The 24198-nt window shown below is 57.8% G+C and overlaps 1 protein-coding gene across 7 annotated transcripts in view; it reads left to right on the top strand.

Moving 5' to 3' along the window:
• The window catches only part of ITPK1 (inositol-tetrakisphosphate 1-kinase), a 178302-nt gene extending 155959 nt beyond the window's left edge, over positions 1-22343 (top strand). For 6 of the 7 annotated variants that reach the window (XM_023255974.2, XM_023255971.2, XM_023255972.2 and 3 more), the window contains 7 exons: positions 310-408; positions 773-813; positions 4725-4890; positions 9558-9683; positions 10962-11029; positions 15440-15602; positions 20131-22343. In XM_023255974.2, the coding sequence (XP_023111742.1) occupies positions 310-408; positions 773-813; positions 4725-4890; positions 9558-9683; positions 10962-11029; positions 15440-15602; positions 20131-20489 (1022 nt within the window). In that variant the 3' untranslated portion in view covers positions 20490-22343. The remainder of the gene's footprint in view (positions 1-309; positions 409-772; positions 814-4724; positions 4891-9557; positions 9684-10961; positions 11030-15439; positions 15603-20130) is intronic. The other variant, XM_023255973.2, reaches the window with a different exon arrangement.
• Positions 22344-24198: the final 1855 nt, after the last annotated feature.

The raw sequence follows: 24198 nt of genomic DNA, 5'->3' as shown, positions 1-24198 counted from the left end.
TGCCCCTCTCCCCTGCTCACATGCGCAGATGCATACATACTCCCTCTCAAATAAAAATTAAAAAAGAAAAACGAAATGTAATTGAAGAATATGCTGCCGTTACTGTCAGTGTGTGTGTGTGTGTGTGTGTGTGTGTGTGTGTGTGTGTGCGCGCGCGCGCGTGCGCGCGCACTCGCTGCGGACTTGGGGGTGTCTGCTCAGGAGAGCAGGGCTGTCGAGCGTGGCCCCGGGGAGGTGGCTCTGTCACAGGAAGTGGGCCTGGGGGCTAGTAGGCAGGCGTGCTGACGTGGGCTTCTTCGCCGTCCCCAGATGACAGGATCTGCTCGCCACCCTTCATGGAGCTCACCAGCCTGTGCGGAGACGACACCATGAGGCTCCTGGAGAAGAACGGCCTGGCATTCCCCTTCAGTGCGTACCACGCCCAGGCCCCGCTGGGCAGGCTGGCCGGGCCCCGGGCCGGGTGGGGATGGGGGGCTGTCTGTGCTCCCTGGGATGCGTGAAGGCCTTGGCCGCCAGGGAGGGCTTTGCAGCACTCAGCGGTCACGGGTCATCAGGTGGTGTGGGCGGCGGGTGCTCTTTTGCCGGCCTGGCACAGTGTCTGTCCAGACGCCTGAGTGCAGATGCTGGCCGTTGTTGAGTCCGCGTGTCTGCTACCTGCCCCTCATCCCCACGGGCTGCTGGAGGGTCAAGAATTTCTCCCTGTACCGCGAGTCAGGCTTTGTGGAGAATAACCTCACTGATTTCTCTCTGCTTTTCTCTCCCTGCTCCATAGTTTGCAAAACCAGAGTGGCTCATGGCACCAACTCTCATGAGGTGAGTGGAAGCTTTGACTGCCCTGTGTCCCCATCTCCCCCTATGCCCCCACCTTTCCAGCTCACAGTGTCTCTCTGGGAGCCCGCAGGGGTCTGTGTGCCGGATCTCACACCTGCTGCTCCGGCTCCCTGTCCTGCTCCTGGTTGTGGCTTTGTGCATGGTCTCCAGCTTCTCCCCGTGCCTGTCCTGTCCCCAGGGGCGGGATGGGTGTGCCAGGGGTCTGCCTGCCCGCTGCGAGCCCCAGCAAGTCACATCACGTCCCAGTTTGACCTGTCCGACTTTCCAACCTTTGGCTCATCAGTGTCGATCGCTCCCTGGGGCACCTGCTCTGTGCCAGCCACTGCCCCAGGCCCCTCTGAGTGCTGCTCACTGGAGATGTGGTGTCCCTGCCAGCTGCTCACAGACCGGCTGGTCCTGCTGAATTTAGAAGGGAGCGGGGGAGGCAGCGGCACTCTACTTGCCAGTGTGTGGGGATTCCTCCACCCTCTCTGTCATTCCTTTATTCCCCCGTGGGCATTCCCAGCCCCACTCAGTGCCCGGGGAAGAACGCACAGGATGTGCACCCTGCCCCGGGGGGTAGAGACCGAGTCCCAGAGACATAGCACCGGTGAGATATGGTGCAGGACCATAAGCAGAGGAGGCCTTCCGGGGGTAAGGGGAGCAGGTGGCCAGGCAGGGACTCCATTGGGTTGCCCTTGCTGTCTTTGGAACCACACTGGGACATTGTCCTCAGGGCTTCCCTCCACCCCCACCCCATTGTCTGCATTTCATTCCCTTACAGGCACGGCCCGGCCTGGGGGCCTTCCTGTTAGGCACCGGGGAGGGTGCACTGGGCCGTAGACTCAGCGCCCATCCTGAGGGCCCCGTGGGGAGAGTCTGACCCAGTCAGAAGTGCTCCCTGAGACCTTAGGATGAAACCTGGACAGCCCCCCAGCAGTGCCCGGAAGCAGAGTTCCGTGGTGGTCTTTCTCCCCGGCATACGTTTGTGGCGACACTTATATGCCTATAAATAGGAAGTGTCAGTGTGATATATGGTACGTGGTGTGACGGAAGCTGCTGGGCCGAGGGTGTGCCTCTGCCCGTGGGAAGGAATGTGGGGGCAGCCCCTAGAAATCGCGGCCTGCTGCAGAGGTCAGCCGCCTCGTAAGGCTGGTTGCCCTTGGGGAGCCATCCCTGCCTGGGCCTGCCTGGGCGCTGGGCCAGGGATGTGCTCCATGCCAGGCGCTGGGAGGGAGCCGGAATGCTTCAGAGCAGCCAGAGTCATGTCGCCAGAGCCCACATTCCCCTCGGCACCTGCCTGCCAGCCTTCCACCTGCCCCTTCTCACTAGCACCTGGTTCCTCTGTTGGTCAGTGCCTTGCAGTTTTCTGGATGGAAGGATGACTCTAATCATCATTAGTGTGATTAGACCATCCTGATGCAGAAAAGGTCAGCCTGCAGGGAAGAAACCACTTCTGTCTTCACAAGAGAACTCTGAAATCTTGTGGACCTGGGAGCGGGTCTGGCTCTGGGCGCTGCCAGCGGTGGGACTTGGGGCAGATTACCCAGCCTCTCTGAGTGTCTGTCTGCACGTGGGGATGGCATAGCGGTCGCGGGGGAATGAGGGAGTTGCCATATGTGCTGCCCTGCACCTGTCGGGTGAGCTATTAGGGAACCAGCTGCTATGGAGCCTGCTGGGGCACGGGAGAAGCAGTGGGGGTTCCAGGTCCAAGTGAGTTCCCTCCTGCCAACGTATGGGGTCAGTGCCTTTGGGGGCAGCTTTCACCCCTCAGTCTTGCTGTCTGAGTCTGGCTCCAGAATGTACACGTGGGTACCTCCCTGTCTCCGCCCCCCCCCCCCCACTTCTCCCAACCCACGGTGTGCTGTTTCAGGGAGGGGCTCCCCCAGATCGGGAACGGAGGAGCATCCAACATTGGGATCTGGAGACTCCCAGGGAGTCTGTGTGTGCTCTGGGCTGCCTGCCTCCTGGCAGGCTTCAACATCAGAGGGATGCCCCTTTGAGTGGGGTGCCCTCCATGGCATGAGCCTGGGCGTTGGGGAGCAAGGCTCTTCCCCTGTTTCACGGGGGCCTGGGGATGTCAGTTGCAGCAAGGATGGAGGACAGGCCTGTGGACGTAATTCGCTTTAAACAGAAAAGTGAGGCTTTCTTTTTTTTTTTTTTTTGATTTAAAAAAAATGTTTATTTTTTTATTTTTGAGAGAGAGCACAGTAGGGGAGAGTTAGAGAGAAAGAGACAGGGAGACACAGAATCCAAAGCAAGGCTGGAGGCTCTGAGCTGTCAGCACAGAGCCCAATGCGAGGCCCACACTCACAAACTGCAAGATCATGACCTGGGCCCAAGTCGGATGCTCAACCGTCTGAACCACCCAGGCGCCCCAAAAGTGAGGCTTTCTGATTAGGGTCCTTCCTTACCTGTACTGAGGTCTACCTGAGCCCTCCCTCAGAATCCCAAGCTCAACTAAAGTCAACTAGTTTTGGCAAACCACTCTCTTTTTATTTCCTGTTCATAGAGCTGTTTGTTTTTTGTTTTGTTTTGTTTTTAAGCCAGTGCATGCACACTGATTTGCTTGGCAGTGAAATCATCATCCTCCCCCCCCCCCACCTCTTTGTTAAACCACTAAGCCAGAAGCTCAAAGTGCCCCTGAAGCATCTATCCCATGGTAGTTATTGTTGCTGTTCTACAAGTGAGGAAAATGAGCTTAGGGCGAGTCCCCTGTCAGCCCTCATGCAGCCAGGTGCTGGAGCTAGGACTTAACCCCGTGTCTGGCTCGTCTGGCTCCCGGGCCGCCTGTGGGCTTTCTCTTCCTTGTCAGAAGGCTAAGGAGACGGTCGCTGCGGCACACGCATGTACTCACATGTGCACACACATGCACACAGATGCACGCATTTTTTGTTTCTGCATGTGGCCTGCCTCTCCACTCCTGCCCTGCCCGGCCGAGCCCCAGGAACGTTGGGGTGGTGCTCTGTGACAGTTGACGTCAGGGGTGGCTGCCAGTGCAGGCAGCCAGCTGTCCAGGCTCCGTCATTCCTGCCCATAGTCCTGGGCATCTGGTGGCTCCTTCCTGGGGCCTTTGGGCTGCAAGGGATTAGTCATGGTCCCGGCTCTGGCAGCTGAGCCAAAGCAGAGATTTTCTCCAGCTGTGCCTCTGCCCTCCCTACCTTCGTGGCCCTACCAGATCCTCTCAGTGGGGACCTTTGTCCCCACAGGCATCGGAGTCAGAGCAGCACGTTCCCATTTCTCAAGCATCCATGTGGTTCACTGAATGTGTGAGAGGCCAAGACTTCGTGCTGGGCAGACCCAGTCCCAGCCTGGGCTCCATCACTTTCCAACCAGCCACTGAGCTGCTCAGGGCCTCAGTTTCCCCATCTGTAAAAGGTGCATGATAACAGCGCCCACCTCAGAGGTGCAGCGTGAGGACAGCACCAGGTGACTCGCATTAAGTGGTCAGAACAGGGCTGGGCATGTTCTGAGTGCTCAACCAGAGATAGCCCTTAGCCTTATGCAGACTTTGACCCGAGGCCTCCCAATTCCCGATCCATTGCCTTACACTCGCTGCCTCTCCTGGATCTTTGTGGAAGAATCTCTAAGGATGTCGTAAGGATTGAATAGTATACAACCGGGGGTCCCGTTCCCAGGATTACGGTGTGGAGTTGGGCAGTGCACAGCCAGCTCAACCCTACGTGGACAGCCTGATGGTACAGGATTTCCAAATCCCCACAGCAGGAGTGAATCGACCCCCAGGTGTTCATTCTCGAGTCTCACTCCCCTCATCCTGGCTTGAGATTCTTCCTGGGGAGTCCTCAGTTCACAGGGATGGTGGTTCTTGGTGCATCTGGGCAGGTGATGTGCCCCTGGGTAAGCCTGGGTAGGTGGTGGATTCTGACAGAGCTCTTGGCTCCCTGTTTCTATAGATGGCCATCGTGTTCAACCAGGAGGGCCTGAGTGCCATCCAGCCACCCTGTGTGGTCCAGAACTTCATCAACCACAACGCTGTTTTGTACAAGGTGTTTGTGGTGGGCGAGTCCTACACCGTGGTCCAGAGGCCCTCGCTGAAGAACTTCTCTGCCGGCACGTCAGGTAACCAGGCTTCCCGCCGTCGCAGGGGCCCGGCTGGGACAGGGCGTCGGCTGTCTGTCCTGCCGCACTTACCCTGCTACCCTGTGTTATTTTGGAGGGGGCAGGGATGATGTGATCTGAAGGGTGGAGGAGGTCTGCTCAGTAGTGAGAAGTCTTGGAGAACGAGGTGAAACCCCACTCCACCGGGTCATTGTCGGGGCTTCATCCTCCCGGACCACTGTAAGCTCCGGGACTCCTCCGAAAGCTCTCCGCGCCCAGGGCACTTCCTGGGGGCCCCACAGAGATGACACGCATGAGGAACATGCTGGCATGGGTGATTGGCCCTTGAGGGAAGTGAGGGTTTGGGAAAGGGCCCCTCTTATTGTTTGAAGGCCAGAGTGCTGACTGTTTTATCATGGCTTTTTTTTTTTTTCCAAATGGGGAGGCCCAGCGTTACTTGCTGCTTCTGCCCACTGAGTGGATGTGCGCTCCGTTAGAGGTCACACAGGGCCCAGCACTTCCTAGTTGTGGGACCTCAGGCAGGTCCATGTGGGCACAGTCACCCCACCGCGTCCCCCCTTACAGGGGTGAGGACTGAGTGAGCATGTTTTGGATCCCAAGTCTCCCTCAGATGGTCACAGGGTGGTGGTGTTTTTAGGATGCTGCCATTATTTGGGGCATTTGAGGGGATCCTGTAAGGAGGCTGAGGGGCTCCACAAGCTCAGCTTTATTATTTATTTATTTATTTATTTATTTATTTATTTATTTATTTAGGGAGAGCGAGTGCATGAGCAGGGGAGGGGCAGAGAGAGAGAGAGAGAGAGAGAGACAGAGAAAATCCCAAGAGGCTCTGCACTGTCAGCACGGAGTCTGACACAGGGCTCGAACCCACAAACCACAAGAGCATGACCTGAGCCGAAACCCAAGAACCCGACCCTTAACCGACTGAGCCACCCAGGCGCCCTGCTCAGCTTTTTTTTTTTTTTTTTTTAGCTACTCTCCTGACACCAGCTGATCCTTGGCCCTTTCAGAAACTGACACTAAGATACGGATTTGCTGGTGTTGGGGCTGCTCAAAAGAATGTTCTAGTGGTTCTGAAGGCATCTCTGAGGCAAGTTCCCGAAACCTTTGGAGCAGAGTAACCGTGTCTTTGAAATAAGCACAGCTTTCTAAGGGATCCCTTGCAGGATATTTGATTGTCCTCATGTGCTGTGCTCAGACATGCCGTGCATTTATCTCTGCAAGGGAAACCCGCCATCACCAGATGCGGCGAAATACCGGGCTGTTCTGTCTCCATCTGAGTCAACAGATGTGTCTTCTTAAAGTCCCTCCTGCTGGGATTGCCTGTCACCATCCGTTCCTGGTGGCTTTAAGCCACTCCTCTTGAATAAAGTTCAGCTGTTCATCCCCAGGACGGCTTTTTTCTTCCCATTAACGCAACACAGAGAGCAGACACTTTGAAAACGTGTGCCCGTTTTCACTTCCTTTCTGGGTGCCTTCCCAGCCGGGCGGGGGCTCCAGGACTCAAGGCTGCATTGTCAGGGTTTGGGACATCCCCACAATCCCCCTGGTCCCAGCTCTCGCACACTGGGATGATGTAATGATCTGGGGGTGAGGGGACTAAGATCTGGAGGGGTCTTTTTGTATATGACTATGTAACAGCAGGAGGCATTTTTACAAATTGTGGGCTGGAAGAGACTATTTTTTTTTAATTATGTATTTTCTCTGATTTTTAAAAAGTACGTGCTTTAAGTCTGTGGAAAATATATTAAGAGTAGCATACCTTACATAGCTTCCTTTCTTTTTTTCTTTTTTTATTAAAAGAATTTTTTTTTAACATTCATTCACCTTTGAGGGACAGAGCACAAGCCGGGGAGAGAGAGGGAGGGAGACACAGAATCTGAAGCAGGCTCCGGGTTCTGAGCTGTCAGCACAGGACCCGACGTGGGGCTCGAACCCACTAACTGCAATATCGTGACCTGAGCCGAAGTCGGACACTTAACTGACTGAGCCACCCAGGCGCCCCTCTTTTTTTTTCTTTTTACCCAAATCCCCTCTACTGTAAGAGACTTACTGCCACGTTTCCTTCCTTTCCAGACAAAGGAAAGGAAGTTTTCTCCTTTTCCTCCCTGTTACAAAGTGCTGGGCCAGTTTCTGTCTCAGCCCTGGGAGCCGTTTGCAGCCAGGCACAGGCTCTGTGTCCTGTGTCTTGAGGATGAGGCTCCATGTTTCTGTGTCTTCTCATGACTGTGTTTCTTCTCATGACAGGTTGCCAGTTTTCCATAAAATGTAGGCTGGGGAGTAGGTAAACTCACAGAGCCAATGCAGGAATGTTTATTATGCCCAGGCAAGTTGAATAACTTTCAGCATGTCCGTCCGTCCGTCCATCCCAAAGCCGATTTCATGTCTGCGGTCTTCAGGGCATCGCGCCGGGGAGCCGGCGCGGGCTTTGTTCTCTTTATGTGCGTGTTCTTTCCAGATGAGAAGCGTAACTCGACAGGGGTCCTTTAAGCTGGACCAGTTGCGCAGCGGGCTCTGGGGCTCTGGCCTCTTTCCAGCCCCCACACTGGCTTTCCGGTTTCCCTTGTCCAGTGTGGCCTACGGCTTCCCCACCCACGCAAGGAGCTGTGGGCTTCTTCAGGACCTGGGGGGCGGGGAGCCAGGGACACTAGCCTTCCCTCCGTAACGACCGTGCTCTGTTGATTTTCAGGTGCGCTGTGGTTTTCCCTGTTAACGTCTCTGAAGTCAGGTGATTTTTAGAGCCAGGCATCTTCTAGGTGCTTCTGCTGGAGTGAGAGTCAGGTTCTTACTGAGAGGGTTGGTGTTGGCTTGTGTCAGCCACTAGGAACACGTATCCTGTGCCTGTCGTTCACAGCTGGGGAGATTGCTCCCCTGTCTCTACCCAGTGCCAGGACCGAGATAGGCACGTCTCTGTGTTCCCCTTTTGTGCAGTGGATTTACTTTTGTTTCCTGTACTGCGTGGACTAGTGCCTTTCTTTTACCCTTCTCCCTGGGCCTTTTTTCCCTTAGGGGTACATCAAAGAATGATCTCACTTGCCACGTAGAGCTGGGGTCAGCAGACTTTTTCTGCAAAAGCCTAGATAGTAAATATTTCCAACTCTGTCATAATTATTTAATGCTGCCCTCGCGGCATGAAAGCAGCTGTAGACAGTATGTTAGCACCTGGGCCTGGCTGTGTTCCAATAAAACTTTATTTACAAATGGCAGGTGACAGGCTAGATTTGGCTTTCAGTCTCTGGTTTGCCGATCTGTCATCTAGAGCCTCTCTAGTGTAATGGATGCCGTATTTCCTTGAGCCTGCCATGTGCCCAGCCCTGTGCCTGGTAACTGATCCGGTAGGTGACTAGATAGTCAGCCAAGTATCCTGCCCTCATGTGTTTCTATTCTAGTGGGAGAACCCACACATGCGGAAAGAAAGAATAAAAAGATGCATCGTGGCATAGATGAAGGGCTCCAGAGGAAACAGTGGGTCCTGGGACACCGCTGGGTGAGGGAGCCAGAGCTGGCCTCTCTGTGGAGCTGATACTTGTATGGGATCTAGAAGAAGATCTGGGCCTCCGTCTGCAGCACTGTGACGTGCCCCCCTCCCCAGAGACACACATGAAGAGTAAGCAAATAAAGCTGAAGAAAGTGTGGTCCGTGCTCATAACTGCTGAGTTACTGCAATATTTGGGGATTAAACCTGTCATTTACTCTGTTTTGAACCTGTTCTTCTTGTCTATACATCAAGGGCCGAAAGCACCCATATTCCCCTCATTGCCTTCCCGCCCCCGTGGGGCGCTGGTAGTGGTTCGTTACTCAGACTGTGTGTCTCAGGACTGTTCCAGACACTGCGAGTGAGCGGATGGGGTCCCAAATCCAGAGTGGTCCTGTGATCGGAGTGTCAGGGCCCAGCCAGGTCCGTCTTTAGAGGAAGTGGGTATCTTAAAGCTCCCCAAGGAACTGGCATGGGAGGACACGTGACCCACTCTGACCTGTCTCAGCTTCCCAGTGTCCTGGGCCAGGGAGTGTCTGGAAGTTGCCCACACCCCCTCTGGCCGCTGTTCAGGCCACACACAGGTGGTACTTGAGCAGAGGCCCCCCCCCCCCACTCCACTGCCACTGTCATTGCTGAATAGTCCCCTGGCCTGAGCCCCCAGGTCAGAGTTAGCCCAGGAGGAGAAACAATCTTCTTGGAAAACGGTCCACGTTTTTTATTGGTGTCCCTTCCACAAGAAACTGTTGGGTGATGTGGTCTGTCCGGTCCAGTGAGTGCTGGGTGTGCCTTTCTGAGTGCCCAGCTTCTTCCCTTTCTGGCAGAGTTAAGCACCGTGGTGTTTCCTTGTGGCTCCTGCAGGCTTCCCAGCCTCCCTGAACTTGGCTGTGTCTACCTGCTCTGTGTGGCCCCCCCTCCCCAGGCTTGCTCTGCTACCCTTGGGGACCCTCGGGGTGGGTGGGAGGCACCCTGAGCTTGGTGGGGTTGGGCCAGGCCGGGCTACAGGGCAAAAAGGTGGGCAGTGCCCGCGGAAGGCCAGAACACCTGTTGCAGCTGCTCGAGGCCCACTCTGTCCTCCGGCCCACAGGGCTTGCCACCCCTGAAGGCCCCCTCTTCTCGGCTCTCGGAGCCCAGGAGTAGAGATTGGTGGGGCTGCTTGGCACAAGTCCTGCAGGGTGTTTATTTTCCCCAGGCTCCTCCCCAGGACCGTCTCTCGTGCCCCCCGTCTGGACTGGCTCTGGTCGGAGCGGCGGGAGGACTGTCGGGCACACCGGGGCGGCAAGGGGCCTGTGTGCCCCACTAGCGGGAAGGATGCCAGGTACCTCTCAGCGCCTGCCTGCTTGGCCTCCGCCCGAATCACTTCCTCATGCATGATTGTTGCGGCGCCGTAATCCTGGAGCTGGTGGGGGTCGTTGGCAATCAGAGCGGGTGCCCCGCTGTGGCCTGGCCCCTGCACGCCGTGGTGCTTCCACCAAGGCCCTTCCTGTCCTGCGCTTAGGGACCCAGGTCCCAGGGATGAGCAGTATGTCCTGAGGACGGGAGCCACAATGGCCCACTCTGGAAAGACTGAAGCAGAGGCTGCTGGGGCCACATAGGGGCTCATGGCCCAGGACATCCCCATGCCATTCTTGGTGGGGGGCACGGGGCGGTGGAGCTCGTGGTTTTGTGATTCTTGCATTTGTGTGCCCATGCTTCCAAGTGCTCGAGAGAACGTGTGACCGACCGACCGCACTCCAGGGGGTGGACAGACAAACCAGCTGCTTGTTGCTCTCATCATTCTTGGGATCAGCCTGCCCCTCTGGGTGCCCCAATGGGACTGAGGGTGTGATGGGCGATGGCCATGGGTCAGGGAAGTATGGGGTGGGAGGAGGTGAAGCACATTTCGGGCGGGCTGTGCCGGCTTCCAAAGCCAAACAGATTACTCTGTATGCTTTCTTGGATGGATCCTATAGCAGCCCGTGTTCTGCTTTCCTATTTTTTCCCCCTAAATAGTTGGGCTACAGCAGAACCCTTTATATTTGAAACACTCACGTGCCAAGTAGCAGCTTGGGCATTTCTCACGTGCTACCCTGAAAAGGAGTTCTCTGAGCAGATATCGGGAGGGGCTGGGAATACTGGATTCAGTGGCATTTACCGGTCCTCCGACCTTGATTTTACTTGCCATTGACTTTGGGCCTTTGATATTCTGGTGCACCGCATTTCCCGCTCACTCGGCCACCACTCCATCCCCTTTCTAGTGCCGTGTCTGTAAGACACATTAGACACACTTTGGGAATGGGGCCTTGGATGTGGGGGGAAACCAGATCTAAGATACCATAAGATCGTAGCAGAGGTAGGCTCACTAAGGTCATTATTTTTGTATGGGAGGAAGGCTTGAAATGGGAGCCCTGATCAGGCATGTTTCCGTCCACGGGGCAGTGTCCTCTTGTCGTGGGGGCGCCCGGCTCACTGGGGCCCCGGGTTGGCTGCTGTTGGACTCTGAACCCGACGGCCACTGTGGCCGTGGCTGGGGTGGTGCTGCCCCCTGGTGTCAGGTGGTGGAGTCACCATCACTGCTTTAAGCTCACTCCGGCTCCTTCTTGTCTTTGCTTTTCAGACCGCGAGTCCATCTTCTTCAACAGCCACAACGTGTCAAAGCCGGAGTCTTCATCGGTCCTGACCGCGGTATGTTCCTTCTGCCGTGTTGGCCGTGTTCCCTCCCGAGCCTGGGTGTGCACAGCGTGCTGTCGGTGGTGAGGCCCAGGCCTGAGCTCCAGCAGAGCAGGGTGGAAGGACCTTCGTCTCCCTGCCGGGGGCCGGAGACCCCTTTGCTTTGTTTGCTTCAGGCTTTCGTGCCGATGGCCATCGTAGCCACACTCGTTTACCACTAGTTTCCTCCCAGTGGAAGCTTTTCTAACTCTTCTCCCAGAATGAGGTCTCCCTCCCCTGATACATCCCCGCCCCCCCCCCCCGCCCCCCGCCCCATGTCATGGATATTGTGGAGACCTGCTGCCTTTTTCCTGATTTAAGAAAAGGGGTGGGAAGCGACACCATCTCGGCTTCCTTTTTCTTTCCTTGTCCACGTGAATCCAGTAAGCGTTGTCAAGGGCCTGCTGCTACTTCTGTGGGGGCAAGAGGGCTCGCTCGGGGCAACCGTTCAGTGAATGTCACCGTGTGTCAGGAGCCATCCTAGACGCCGCAGGGGATCACAGCCAGGCCTGGACACAGCCTTGCGGGAGCAGGGCGGACAGCTCCATTTTCCTGAGTGGGGAGGCTAATGTTCGGCGAGCTTCAGGAACTTCTCCAAACTCACAAGACTGTTCACTCAGGGGCCAAGCTAGGATATGACCCCGGATTGGTCTGATTCCAAAGCTGGGTCTTTGGGGAATTTAGGGCTTCTTATCACACTGGTATGTGCAAAGCAGTCTTTACCCAGAGCAGAGAGTTAGAAATTGCCATGGGGCAGGTTCTTAATGTTTATTTATTTTTGAGAGGGAGAGAGAGGGGGAAGGAGGGAGGGAGGGAGGGAGGAAGGGCAGACGGAGAGGGAGCCACAGAATGTGAAGCAGGCTCCAGGCTCCGAGCTGTCAGCACAGAGCCCGCTGTGGGACTCGAACCCACAAACCGTGAGATCATGACCTGAGCTGAAGTCGGTCATGGGGCAACTTCTGCCATCCCTCCCAAGTCCAGCAAGCCAACGGCCTCTGCTGTCGCTTCCCCTGACCTTGGAGCCCTGTGCCTCATCTCCTGCTCCTGAGTCATGGCCGTCCCGGCTAATCCGGGAGGATCTGCCTGTGTCCTGCGATGTTCTCATCGACAACATCCACGGTAGGCCCCTGCCCCTGGGCCTCACACCCCCACTTCCTGTGTTGGGGGCACGCACTTGCCTACTACCTCCTGCCCCCCTGCTCCAGGCCGCCCGTTCGTTTCTTGTTTGTGTCTGGTTCCTCTGAGGAGCTGGCAGCGTGCAGAGGGTTTTACAGAGCATGGGTGTGGACAGGGACCTGGAGGGAGCACCGGTGTCCCTCCAGATGCTGAGAGGCGTTCCCCAGGAACGAGTTCCATGTTCTCCAAGGAAGCTTAGAGAACAACCAGGTTTTAAACAGAACCCCACAGCGCCTGTCTGTGTGCACTGTAAAAAGATGGAAAAGCTGTTTTGTGCAAGAAAAGATTTTCTGGTCTTCCAGCCCTCGGAGACTTTGGGCTGGTGCAGTTCCTCGGGGCTCATTCCTGAAAGGCTCTCAGACCTTGTTTGGCTGGTGGCTCTGGGCAGGGGTGGCATTCCACGGACTTGTGGGAAGCTGTCCCTGCCAGTCCCAGTGTGGCTCTCGTGGCCCCTGGGGCTGTTAATTGAGGCCAGTGGGTCCCAGGTAACCTTGGGTAATCACCTGTCTGTTGCTCGGCGTGTGTCTTCATCTGTGGGCTGGGAAAGCTTAGAGACACTTCCGAGCCTCCTCTCCACCTGTGCTCCACCATCACCTCCTTCCCCTCAGCTCGTGACTGCTCTTCAGGAAGCCCCCAGAAGTGACACCATGTGAAACTAGACAGGGGAATGGCACTCAGCCATACCCTTCCTGTTCAAGACGCAAGCCCCTCCTACACACCCACAGGCCAGCCTGACACAGTTCGACTCCAGACTCGCCTCCTAGCTTCCTCCCTCCCACCATCAAGGCCTCATGCAGAAAGCCTTGTCCTGGCCTTGAAGCCCTACCTCCTTCCCTGGCTGGAGGCCCCTGAGGGTGAACCTGACTCCCACACCCAACTTACAGGCCCCCAGACACTGCTACGTAAGAGTGTGGACACTGACAAGATTGGCTGGCGTCACACCCAAGCTCCACAACATTTCGGCCGTGTGGCCTGGGAATCGCATTGTCGTCCCTCTGAGCCTCTGTTTCCCCATCCTGCCGCGCAGGGCGGTCATGGGATTCGGGGAGTTACTGGATGCAGAGCGCCCAGACGTGTGCCGGAGTGTGCCGGAAGCACTCAGCCCACCATGCTGGGGGAGGAGGGTGATCGTGGTGATCCGGAGGACCACCCCTCACCTCCTCTGTTGCCTCCCCATTCCCCAGAACATCACTGTAGCCTTCGCACTTACAACCCATGGGCAGGATTTCCGTGCCTTTATCTTGTCCTGGGATGGCTAGTTAGTTTAATGTAATCAAACAGCTTCGGGAGGATTTCTGAGATGCCTTGGCTGAGCTGAGAAAGTGCCTTTGTAAACAGTGTGTTAATACGGCAGCCGTACCCCACCCCCCTTGCTGGTGGACCTGTGCTGCAAGCCTTAAACCTTAGCTTCTCGGATCCTACGTCCCGTGGTGCAGGTGTTTTTATTACCTCATTTATTGGAGCGAGAAAACAAGACCCAGAAGCGTACATTACGGCTCAGGGCGTGCGGGAGGAAATGGGCTGTGCCGTGGTGTCTGCCTGGCTCCCTCTGACCTGGGGAGGACGTGGGGCCACAGATCCCGTGGCTGAGCTGCCTCGATGCGCTGAGCCTCTGACTGGCGAAAGGGAGCACAAAATGGGGGATACCTGCCCAGGCTTGGGGGGGTGCTAAGTGACAAGGGCTTGTCACAGGCAGTCTGCCACTGGCCCCTTAGAAAGTATTTCCTCTGATAGCACACCAAGGCAGCAGGGTCGTGGGCTTGAGGGGCCCCGCCGGTTGTGCACAGCCCACGGGCGTGGCTTCACAGGGGACCACTGATGGTGCCCGCCGTGGGCTCCTCACTCAGGGCATGTGTGCAAGCTCGCCATCGGCCGTTGTAGCTACCTGTGCCGGGGTAAGAGCCATTTGTCCTTGGTGCCCAGGGCTCTGTCCCCAGCCCTCCTGACTCAGCTTCACTTTTTTTTTTTTAAATGGGGTGAAATTCACATAACATACAACATAGCCATTTTAAGGTAATAATTCAGTAACGTTTTCTGCATTCCCCATGTTGTGCCTATCACCACCTCTGCCAAGTTCCGAGACATTTTCGTCACCTCAGAGGAAAACTCTGTACCTATGAAGCATTTCTGCCACCTTCCCTCTTCTTCCCAACCCCCACCACCACTAGTCTGCTTTTCATCTCCACGGACTTGCCTGTTCTGGACCTTTCGTGTTAACCTGTAAATATTAATGTGTAACCCATCGTGTTTGGCTTCTCACACTTTGCCTGACGTCTTCAGGGTTCACCCACGCCATACCATTGTATGGCTGAATAATGTTCCATTGTGTGGGTAACACAGTTTGTTGATCCCACGTTTTGATGGGCACTTCGGGTTGGTTTCCTTCCACCTTTGGCCGGTGCTCTGAACATTGGGTTACAACTACCTGTTTTCAGTCTTTTGGTTACATATACCCAGGAGTGGAAGTGCTGGTCACGTGGTAATTCTGTGTTAAAAGTTTTTGATCCAGCATCAACTTTATTTCTGACGGATCACTCACCCTTCTTCCTCTTTGGCTTCTGAGCCCTGTAGCCCCCAGGACTCCAGTATTTATTGAGCACCTCCTGTAACCTTCTCCTGACTCAGAGGTCACACAGTGCTATCCCTGCTCTAGAATGCAAGGGTAGCACCTCCTCCCAGTGGGGCAGACACTGTTCCCACCTCATCAGGGATCTCCCCATGCAGAGGATAGGGACCTCGTTGGTCCTGTTTGAGCAAACTGAGGCACAGTGAGGCCGAGTACTTCTCCCTAGGACCACAGAGCTAGAAAGTCACTGTCAGGATTCAAATCCATGTTCCCTCCATCCCACACACTTCTCAAGGTTCCCCTTCCTCTGTGGCCCTTCTAGGGGCCGAGCTTGAGCCCGTGAAAATCTGTGTGGCTGTCCCAGGCTGGCTGGGACGAGAGCAGAGGACGGTTGGGGTGGGGCAGTCCTCCCAGCTTGTTACAGGGACTAGAGGGGTCACGCACACTGTATACTCCGTTCCTGCCCAACTGGTGGGACGTGGGAAGTGGCCGTGTGAGTGCAGCTCACCAGGGGTCTGTCCTGCCTCCTTGCCTGACGGCAATGCCAAGCTTGGGGCACCTGAGGCAGGGTCTCTGCGTCTGGCGTGGCATTGCACCTCCCCACCGTGGCCTGACTTGACTTGCATGTGTGTGTATGTTGGCAGCTGGACAAGATCGAGGGCGTGTTTGAGCGGCCGAGTGACGAGGTCATCCGGGAGCTGTCCCGGGCCCTTCGGCAGGCGCTGGGTGTGTCGCTGTTTGGGATCGACATCATCATCAATAACCAGACGGGGCAGCACGCTGTTATCGACATCAACGCCTTCCCAGGTGAGCGGTGGGGCCACCTTTATCCGTCCGTACACTGGTGTCCTTGGGTAATGGGGCGGGTGGGCCCGGCTGATCAGCTTCCTCCCTCCCTGCTGGCAGGGCCTGGGATAAATGTGGTCCCGCTACGCCTCAGCCCCACCTGCAAAATGGGTTTATGGTATGTGGTGAAGTTGGCAAACAAGGTCAGTGCATCCAGCCAGGGTGAACCTGGGCGCTTAGTGGGCCCGCACTAAACCCATTCCTTTACCTTCCTCACTGACCCTGCGCCATCAGTGTTAGCCTTTGTTGGTGGAACCTCAGCTACTCTGTTGGGCTTGTAGATTTCGAGACCTGAAAGGACCCCAGAGAGAGTACGTCCTCCACAGTTTATGTGCAGGGAGTCGACTTTCCCAGGGAGGGAGAAATTACCGCACATTACAGTACTGGTTGGTGGCGGGGCCGTGCTCCTGCCCCCACCCTGAACTGTAGTGCTGGGGACGGGCCTTGGAGCCGGCCAGCTCCCCGTGGCAACGGCGCCTGCTCCCTGCCGTCTGCCAGAGCCCTGAGGCAGGCAGCATGTGCTGGGGCCCTCAGGGCTGCTGGCACAGCCTGGCTCCCCCGTGCTCCTCTCTTCTTGGTGGGACATAGCACCCGGAGAACCTTCAGTGGGGCTGTTAGCCTACAAGGACGATGGCCGTGACGTCCCCAGCTGACTTTCCCCGGAATGAGCCCACTCTGCCTGGGGGCACCCTGAGGCTGACTCGTCCACCCTCCCAGCTGGCTTTGATTCTCACCTTTATTAAGTAGCAGCGGTGGAGGTAAAGTCACTCACTGCCCAGTGGGTATAAAAACATTCAGGAAATGATTCGTACCTTAGGGAGGTTAGCATCTCCAGGGAGAGCCCATGCGTGGCATGCAGGGACTGCTCAGGGGTGTCTGCAAGGTGTGAGACAAGACCTCATGTGCGGGGTGCAGAGCGTGACTTCAGGCTGTGCGGCTCCTGGGCGTCAGGCTGGGGGCCTGACATGTGTCCCCTTGCACTCCTCAGGCCCCACCACCATTACAAGTCATAGCCAGGGAAACCGAGGCTGGGAGGACACCACTGGCTCCTTAAGTCATTCAGTTGACTTTTATCGAGGGCCTACTGTGTGTCCCAGCTGGTTATCTAGTAACACATGCAGGTACAGTGTGACCATGATGGCCAGAGCCCTTCCTTCAGAGGACAGGAGGTGCCCAGGGGCTCCTTCTTGAGGTGGTGGCATTGGAGCAGAGCCCGGCAAGGAGGGAAGGAGCCACCCCCCAAGGGCTCTGGAAGGGACTGTGACAAGGAGGGCCAGAGATGAGCCCGCCATATGCCATGGTGAGAATGCGGACTTTCGCTCTGAGCTGGACCAGAGCGGCTGACTGAGGCCAGCATTCCTTTATAGAAACTCAGGCCTGTTGGGACAATGGCCTGTGTTCCTCCCGTCACCCTAGGTGCAGCCTCAATGGAGACTTGGGTGTTGCCGGAGGTGGGGTTTTCACGAGGAAGTGACGGAATGAATGAGAGAGATCAAGGGAATACAGGGCGTGTCAAGGGAACAATTACAATGAATCAGAGGATCTAAACCCGGGAGGACATGGGGGGGCTGGCAAAGAGGTAACCGAGTCAGCGGGTTGGTGGGACGAGGAGGGAGCAGTGCCGGGCTGTTGGGGCAGAAGTTCCAGAAGGATGGAGATGGGAGGTGGTGAGAGCATGAAGCTCTGCCCTTGAGCTTCGGCTTTGTGCAAGGTCCTGAGTCGGCCCCCTCTCGACATGGGCAGTTTGGACTGGGTGTCACGAGGGCGTCCTCTATGCTCAGGAGGGACCGTGATTGTGGGCCCAGATGGCCGGGAGGCTTCCGTCCGAGAGAAGGGCCGCCCAGATGGGGCCAGGCATGGAGGTGGGGGCTGAGGCAGCCGGAACGATGGGCCGAGTCCAGCAGACGCTGCCTGAGGGAGCCTGACGCTGGGGGAAAGCCGGGGGAGCCCAGGGCAGGTCGTGTCCGGGAGACAGCTGCTCCCCGGCCTCTCCCGGCTTGTTTTGCAAGCCTGGGTCTGGAGCACTCGTGGGCCCGACCCGAAGAGTATGTTCCTGGGGAGGCTGCCCTGGGGCCCTGGGTGTTCAGTAGCCCCCTGTCAAAGGGGCCGCGTGCTGGGCTCTGGGAACTAGTAACAGCAGTAGCCGCGGGTGCTGTTGACACGCTTACACAGCAGGGCTGCTCGGAGAGCTTTACTCCCATTTTGTCCACGCAATAGCACGGCGTGCAGTGAGCTGCCAGGATCTCCCTTTACCCCGTGGAGACGTGGAAGTAGGGGCCGGGTGTCTTGTCCGAGCCACGTGGCTACCAAGTGCTGGAGCTGAGACTGGAGCCCTCCCCTCCTGACCTGTCAGCCGAAGCCGTGGGTTCCGATCTTGGCCCTGCCCTTCCAGGCTGCGATGGGACAGGTCATCTGGGGGGCGGGGGTTGTTCTCAGCGTTCCCTTCTGCGCAGCGGGAGCAGTGATTCCCCCCACACGGAGACAGAGGAGATGATGTCGGCATGGTGCCCGGCCCTGAGCTGGCGCCCCGCGGTGCTGGCTCAGCTCAGTCTGTTCTCCCCCGGCATCGGGAGCTGACTGCCTGGCTGCCGGCCAGTTCGGGCCGACCCGAGGGGCCTCCCCGGCCTCCAGTTCAGCTTCAGGCCTCCACACCACCCCAGGAAGCCTCAGGAAGCACGTATGTCCTGCCCTGGGCCTTGTCTGGGGGCCTCAGAACAGGACTGCGTCTGTTCCCCGGTGTGGGCCTGACTCAGTTCTCAGCTCTGCTCCCTCTGCTCGTATCCCTACCCTGGAAGCCCGGCAGCCCGCCTGCTGGTTGTCCCTTAGGGGCCTGGCCTGGCCTGGCCTGCCTTTCGGCCCTATGGCTGGAAGAAGCCCCCCCTGTCCTCGGTGGACCGCCCAGGACCACATGATATTCAGGCACAGATGGCACCAAAGGGCCTGGTTGAGGTCCTGGCACTGCCACTTGGGAGCTTTGTATCCTCTGTAAAATGAGGGTGGCCCTGGGCCCCACTCCCCAGGGACTGCGAGGGACATGCAGCATGCGGCCTGGGGGCCAGCGCTTCCTGAGCCTGGGTGAACACCAGCCGTGGGCCCCATCACTGTCTCCACCCGCACCGTGAACGGCCATGTGTCTGTCTGCCTGTGGAAGGGCTCAGTCACTTAACTCTCCGTGCCTCTGTCTCCTCATCTGTAAAACGGGAACATGTTGAGAGGAGGGAGTAAGGGCACATGAACGCACCGTGCATGCCAGCCATTGTACGTGTGTTTAGTTTTGCCGTGGGCATCTCTGCTTCCCCTTCTCGGCCTCGGGCCCGCGATCGTCGACGAATGCCTCCGCCGCCCGGCCCCGGATGGGCTCTTTTGTGACAGGTAGTGCGCCTGCCCTCCTCGCCCAGCCTGTGCCCACGCGGCGAGGCCCATCCTGGAGGATGTGCGAGGGTCCCGGTGACCTCTGAGTGGTGGAGGAGGTCGTCCTGGTGGAGGGAGGAAGCCGTGCAGGGTGTGAGCAGTGCCTGGAGCCCCTCGCAGAGTGGGCACCTGTTTCTGTCCTGTTCCCGGAGCTGTGTGCCCAGTTCTCATGCCTCCACACTGGATCGGGGAGGTGGGGGTGGGGGGCACCTACTCATGTTGAATTTCTTTCAATGCAGTTTTTGGGGCAGTTAGCAAAATCCTTGCCCTAGATGGGAAACCTGCTTGGTGGGTGGCGCCCAAGGATTTGTTTGCCGACATTTGCCTTCGTGTCTGTGTTGGGAAACGTGGGCCGTGGACAGGCCCTGGCAGTTTCTGTTCGGGAACCCCAGGCCCTGCTTTGTTAGAGGCACAGGTGTGGGTGGGCAGTGGCCCTGCTGGGGGCACCCGGTCTCCACCCTTTGGCTTTGATGCTCAGAGCACATGGCACAGAGGACCGCCCTGCAGGTGTTTTGGGGGTGAGAAGGCAACAGACTCTGTTCCAGGGGTAGCCGCTCTGGATCAGGGGTCTCCCCGGGCATGCCCACAACGGCCTCCTCCCCCCGCCCCCGAGACCTCTCAGTTGACACAGGAGGAAGCTGAGGCTGGGCCATGTGGACTGGATGGCTGTTCATGATTTAGGATGGGAGGAGTGGGCCTTCGGTATTGCCACGTCCCTCCATGCCACGTCCCGCCACAGGCATCTTGGCACATTTGGGGCGGTGATTAAACGAGACCCTGAAACTGTACCCGAGAGGGACAGGGTATGGGGCGTTTGCCTGTCTGCTGGAGCGCCAAGCGTCTCACACCCTGGGGACAGCCGAATTCAAGGGCTAGCCCGCCCACACCCAGCTTTGAGTCTAGGCTTGATGGCTTCCATCTGTCCCTTTACTTAACTGAGCCTCGGTTTTCTCTACGTCTTGAGAGCGCCCACCTTGAGTCCGGGAGCCCCATAGTCCACCTGTGCCCCGCTCTCCCTGCTGCCCGTCTCCACCCCAGCCTGGCTCAACGCCCTGTGCTGTCTCTTTCCTGCCCACAGGCTATGAGGGCGTCAGCGAGTTCTTCACAGACCTCCTGAACCACGTGGCCACCGTCCTGCAGGGCCAGAGTGCAGCCGCGGCAGCCGCGGGGGACGTGGCCCCACTGAGGCACAGCAGGCTCCTGGCAGAGCAGGCGGGCAGCCTGGCGGGCGAGCGGACGTGCAGCGCCAGCCCGGGCTGCTGCAGCAGCATGATGGGCCAGGACCCACCCTGGGCGTCGGAGGCCGATGCGGGCGGCGTGGGCACGGGCAGCACCGCCAAGCTGCCCCACCAGAGACTCGGTTGCACCGCGGCGGTATCTCCCAGCTTCCAGCAGCACTGCGTGGCCTCACTGGCCACTAAGGCCTCCTCCCAGTAGCCACGGAGCCCAGGACCTGGAGGGCGGCACGGGCCGCAGAGTGCACCTGCTGGGCAAGCAGCTCCCAGCAGTGACGCTCCTACTAAGAATTCCCAGTGATCTGATTCTTTTTTTTGTTTTTTAATTTTTAACCTGATTTTCTGATGTCATGATCTAAACGAGGGGTGGTGGGGGGGGCGGGGAGATGGAAGAGAACCCCAAGTGGCCCAGCCTCGGGGAAGATGCCTGATACCTGCTGTGCAGATGTCTTCACTGGGTTTACACTTGCTGTGTCTTCAACACTAGGTCTGAATGTGAGGTGGGGTGTGCGTGTGCACGTGTGGCTGCTGTGCGTGTGCACATCCACGTCTGTTCGTCTCGATGGCTGCTGTGGACCAGGCCTTGGGGACCCTGGAGGGGGGCCGTCCCGGGTCAGGCTTTTGGCCACTGAACAGAGTGAGTGAGAGGTTCCTCATCTCTCGCTTTCCTCCAAGCCCCTCGCACCCAGGCCTGGCCCCCTCACTATTCCCCTCCTGCTGGCGGCCTCCACAGCTTTGTGAGGAATGGGGCCTAAAGCCCCAAGCAGGTGCACAGGTGTCCCTCTGAAGAGCCAGAGGAAGCCAGAGGCACACCTACTGTTTCCTTGTGGGGGCTTCGTGCAGGGGGTCTGGGCTGTGGTCCGCCTGTTGCCCACTCACAGAAAGGAAGAAGGAAGCTTCCTGGGGGCAGCTAAGGTCCTGAGTTGGCCTCTACTCTCCACGTCCAGCTCCCTGGAGTCCGCCAGGCCCTTCAACTTGTGTCCCATGCGGCCCTGCAAGGGGGCCTCCCACCCTGGCCAAGCGCCGCTCCCCAGGACCCCGGAGGAGGCTGCCTGGTCGGGAGCCCTCGGGCTGATCTTGCCTGTGCCAAGGATTTGTGCCGTGACTGTGGACAGATCATCCCAGGAGTTGCTGGGCCTCCGTGTCCTTGTCTCTGATGAGCCGTTGAGACCAGAGACCTCTGAAGGGCAGGCTTGGTGCCCTCCACCCTGCGGTGCGGTCTGCCTCTCTGAGAAGTCAGCCCGATGAGCCTCCCCTCGGCCTCGAGGTGATTTGGGGCCTCTTCCCCCGGCCAGGTGGGTGGGGGGGGGGTGCTGCCTGTACGCTTCACATCTTTTCGCACCGCCCAGCAGGCCCGCCCCACCCTTCCTGCACTCACTGCAAGCCCCAAGCACAGAGCCAGCCAAGTGTGAGGGGAGCTGCAGCCCCAGAGGTGAGGAAGCAGTTACCCCTCCTCCGTGAGAGTCCCCCCAGCCCCTGATGGCAGCTTACACCACCGGCTGACCACTCCGCTCCCGCGGTGCAGGCGGGCAGACCGCCCCGCCCCTCTGCAAAGAAAGGGGGCCGGTGAGGGGCTTTGCCAGTCCTGGGACAACGTGAACCCGGGCAAAATGCATAGGACCCCCTGAGCATGATCTTGTGTCCTGAGACATCCATTCACGTTGAGAAAGTGGGAAAGACGTCCAGGCTGTCGTGCACGGTCCGATGAGGATGGCCCGAGAGAGGCTGCTGAACTGGGCACTCAGAGGTACCTTCGGGCCTGGCTCAGCAGGGGCGTGGGGGTCACCCACCTTCGGGAAAGGAAGGACTGGGTGGGGGCCGCCCTCAAGCTGCACTGGGCCTAGGGCGAGGACAGGTGCTGTTGGGACTGCCCGGCTGCCCTGGAAAGGAGGGCCCACCGACTAACTGCGTTTACACGACTTGAGTGTTGAACCCCGATTATAATGTCTGTACAGCGCCTTTCCTAGTCCATCCCTGAGCCCCGGGGAAGCAGGAAAGCGTGGCTGGCCTCTTGCACTGCTTTGTCTCCAAAATAAACTACTGAAATCGAACTGCATTTCACATGTGTTTACAAATGCTGTTGAAAGTTCATGCCATTCTCCTGGTCTCTTAATAAAACAGCTTTACCTTCTTAAATGAAATTCCAATCCCGATCTGTCTCAGGAACAGGTGGGGGCGGAGGTGCAGTGTGACCCCCGATGCCGGGCTGGGGCCTCTGGCCATATCGTGTTCCTGGGTAACTTACGTCATCCCCCAGGGTCACACGTGCTCAGGTCCAGAGCCCAGATATCAAGTAACTGTTCCCCACTGGCCTCGATGCGGGTGGCAGGCAAGGTGACTGCTTTTTCTGGAAGCAGAAGCCGAGGGGAGGAGTCTCATTTTGTAAGGACCTGGGAGCAGCAGGTGGTGGGAGAGGGAAAGGCCCTGCCTGGCAGCAGGCATCTTATCTTCCCTGCATCGCCCCTGTTCAGTGAACACTGGCCATCCCTGATGTAGGGGTTTCAGGAGCACAGACGAGGAGAGGGGCCATCACCCCCTCATCAGTGGTGATGAGGCACCAACCAGCGACCTCCACTCCCAGGGTCACTTGGGTGCACACTGACTCTTTTGGGTCCCAGGACACACTCCGTAGAGTTGATTTCCCCTCAGGCCTTGTGGTTTCCACATCAGGCAGGGAAAGACAGAGCCACTAAAATGCCGCATCTTCCTTGGCCCCTTAGCAGTATCTCCCCCCAAAGGCTTGGTGGTACTCCCTCTGGGTCAGAGGCTCTGGAACCTTGCAGGGCCCCTGGGAAGGATCTGCTGTGGTGTGTGCATGTGTAGCCCCTAGAGTTGGCCCTGCCAGGATCATGGGGGCAGTTAGGACTCTGATTCCCAAGCCTCTGTTTGCCAGTTGGTGGGCATGTTGGGGTCTGTGGCCCTCAGCACCTGTCTTGGTGGTGTTCAGTGGCCGGGGCTCCCGGAGGCACTCCTGATTTCAAGGGCTCCAGGAGCAAGTACCAGGGCCATATTTTGACTAGGGCCATGGGTAAGTACAGAGGGTCAGTTGCAAGGTCTCTGCCTTGGACAGCCTGTAACAGAGACCTTGGGCCAGGTTCTGCTTGCGGATGCTTTGTCCAACGATGTGATACCACAGACATTAGGCCCCACTTGAGTGCAGGCCCTTGATGTCTGTCGTCTTTAAGAGGGCCCAGCAGAGTCTCCTGGTGTAGCATCCTTGCCATTGGCATTCATGGAAGCGTCTAGGTTTGCGGCCCACAGTGGGTCAGGCTGGGCCTGAAGACACCCGGCACGGCCTGGACGCCTGGAACACCCAAGGAGTTGTATGGTGTATCCTTCAAGTGGGCCTTCATCAATGATGGAGAGAACAATTTGGAAAAAAGAGTTTCTCTCTAACCCAGAGGACTGTCAGGTGGGCCTCGCCCGGTGGAAGGGCCATGGCAAGAAACTAGCTTTCCAGCCAGCTTCGATAAGCAGCTGTTGTCACATGGCCACTCCAAGACCAAGGGAGACTACACGTTCTTGTCCTAGTCTGGGAGATCGGTCCTCTGCTCGGACACTCACACTGGCCACTGGCCACACAGCCGGTGAATGGCTTGACTGCTGTCCCTGGCGTCTGCATCTTCCTCTCTGTGCCCTAGAAAATGATTCGCCCGGCAGGAGCCCCGACAGCCCCTCGCCCTCCACGGGCCCTTGCCCCGAGCTAGCGAGCTTGAGCTGGGTGCTGGCTGTCCTGAAGGCGCATAGCCAGCCCCTCCACCGAGGCTTACCGCGAGGCAGAGAAGTTTCCAGGCTTCTCCCTCTTCTATCTGCCTGGCCCCGCCCTGATGCCCCACACATCTGTCTGCCCTGCCCACGCCTGAGCCTGAGCCTGAGCCTGAAGTGATGTGGCTGAGGCTTCAGGCCAACCA

Source organism: Felis catus, chromosome B3 (assembly GCF_018350175.1).
Source record: "Felis catus isolate Fca126 chromosome B3, F.catus_Fca126_mat1.0, whole genome shotgun sequence".
Classification (NCBI taxonomy): Eukaryota; Metazoa; Chordata; class Mammalia; order Carnivora; family Felidae; genus Felis; species Felis catus.
This window is presented reverse-complemented; position numbering and strand designations above follow the sequence as displayed.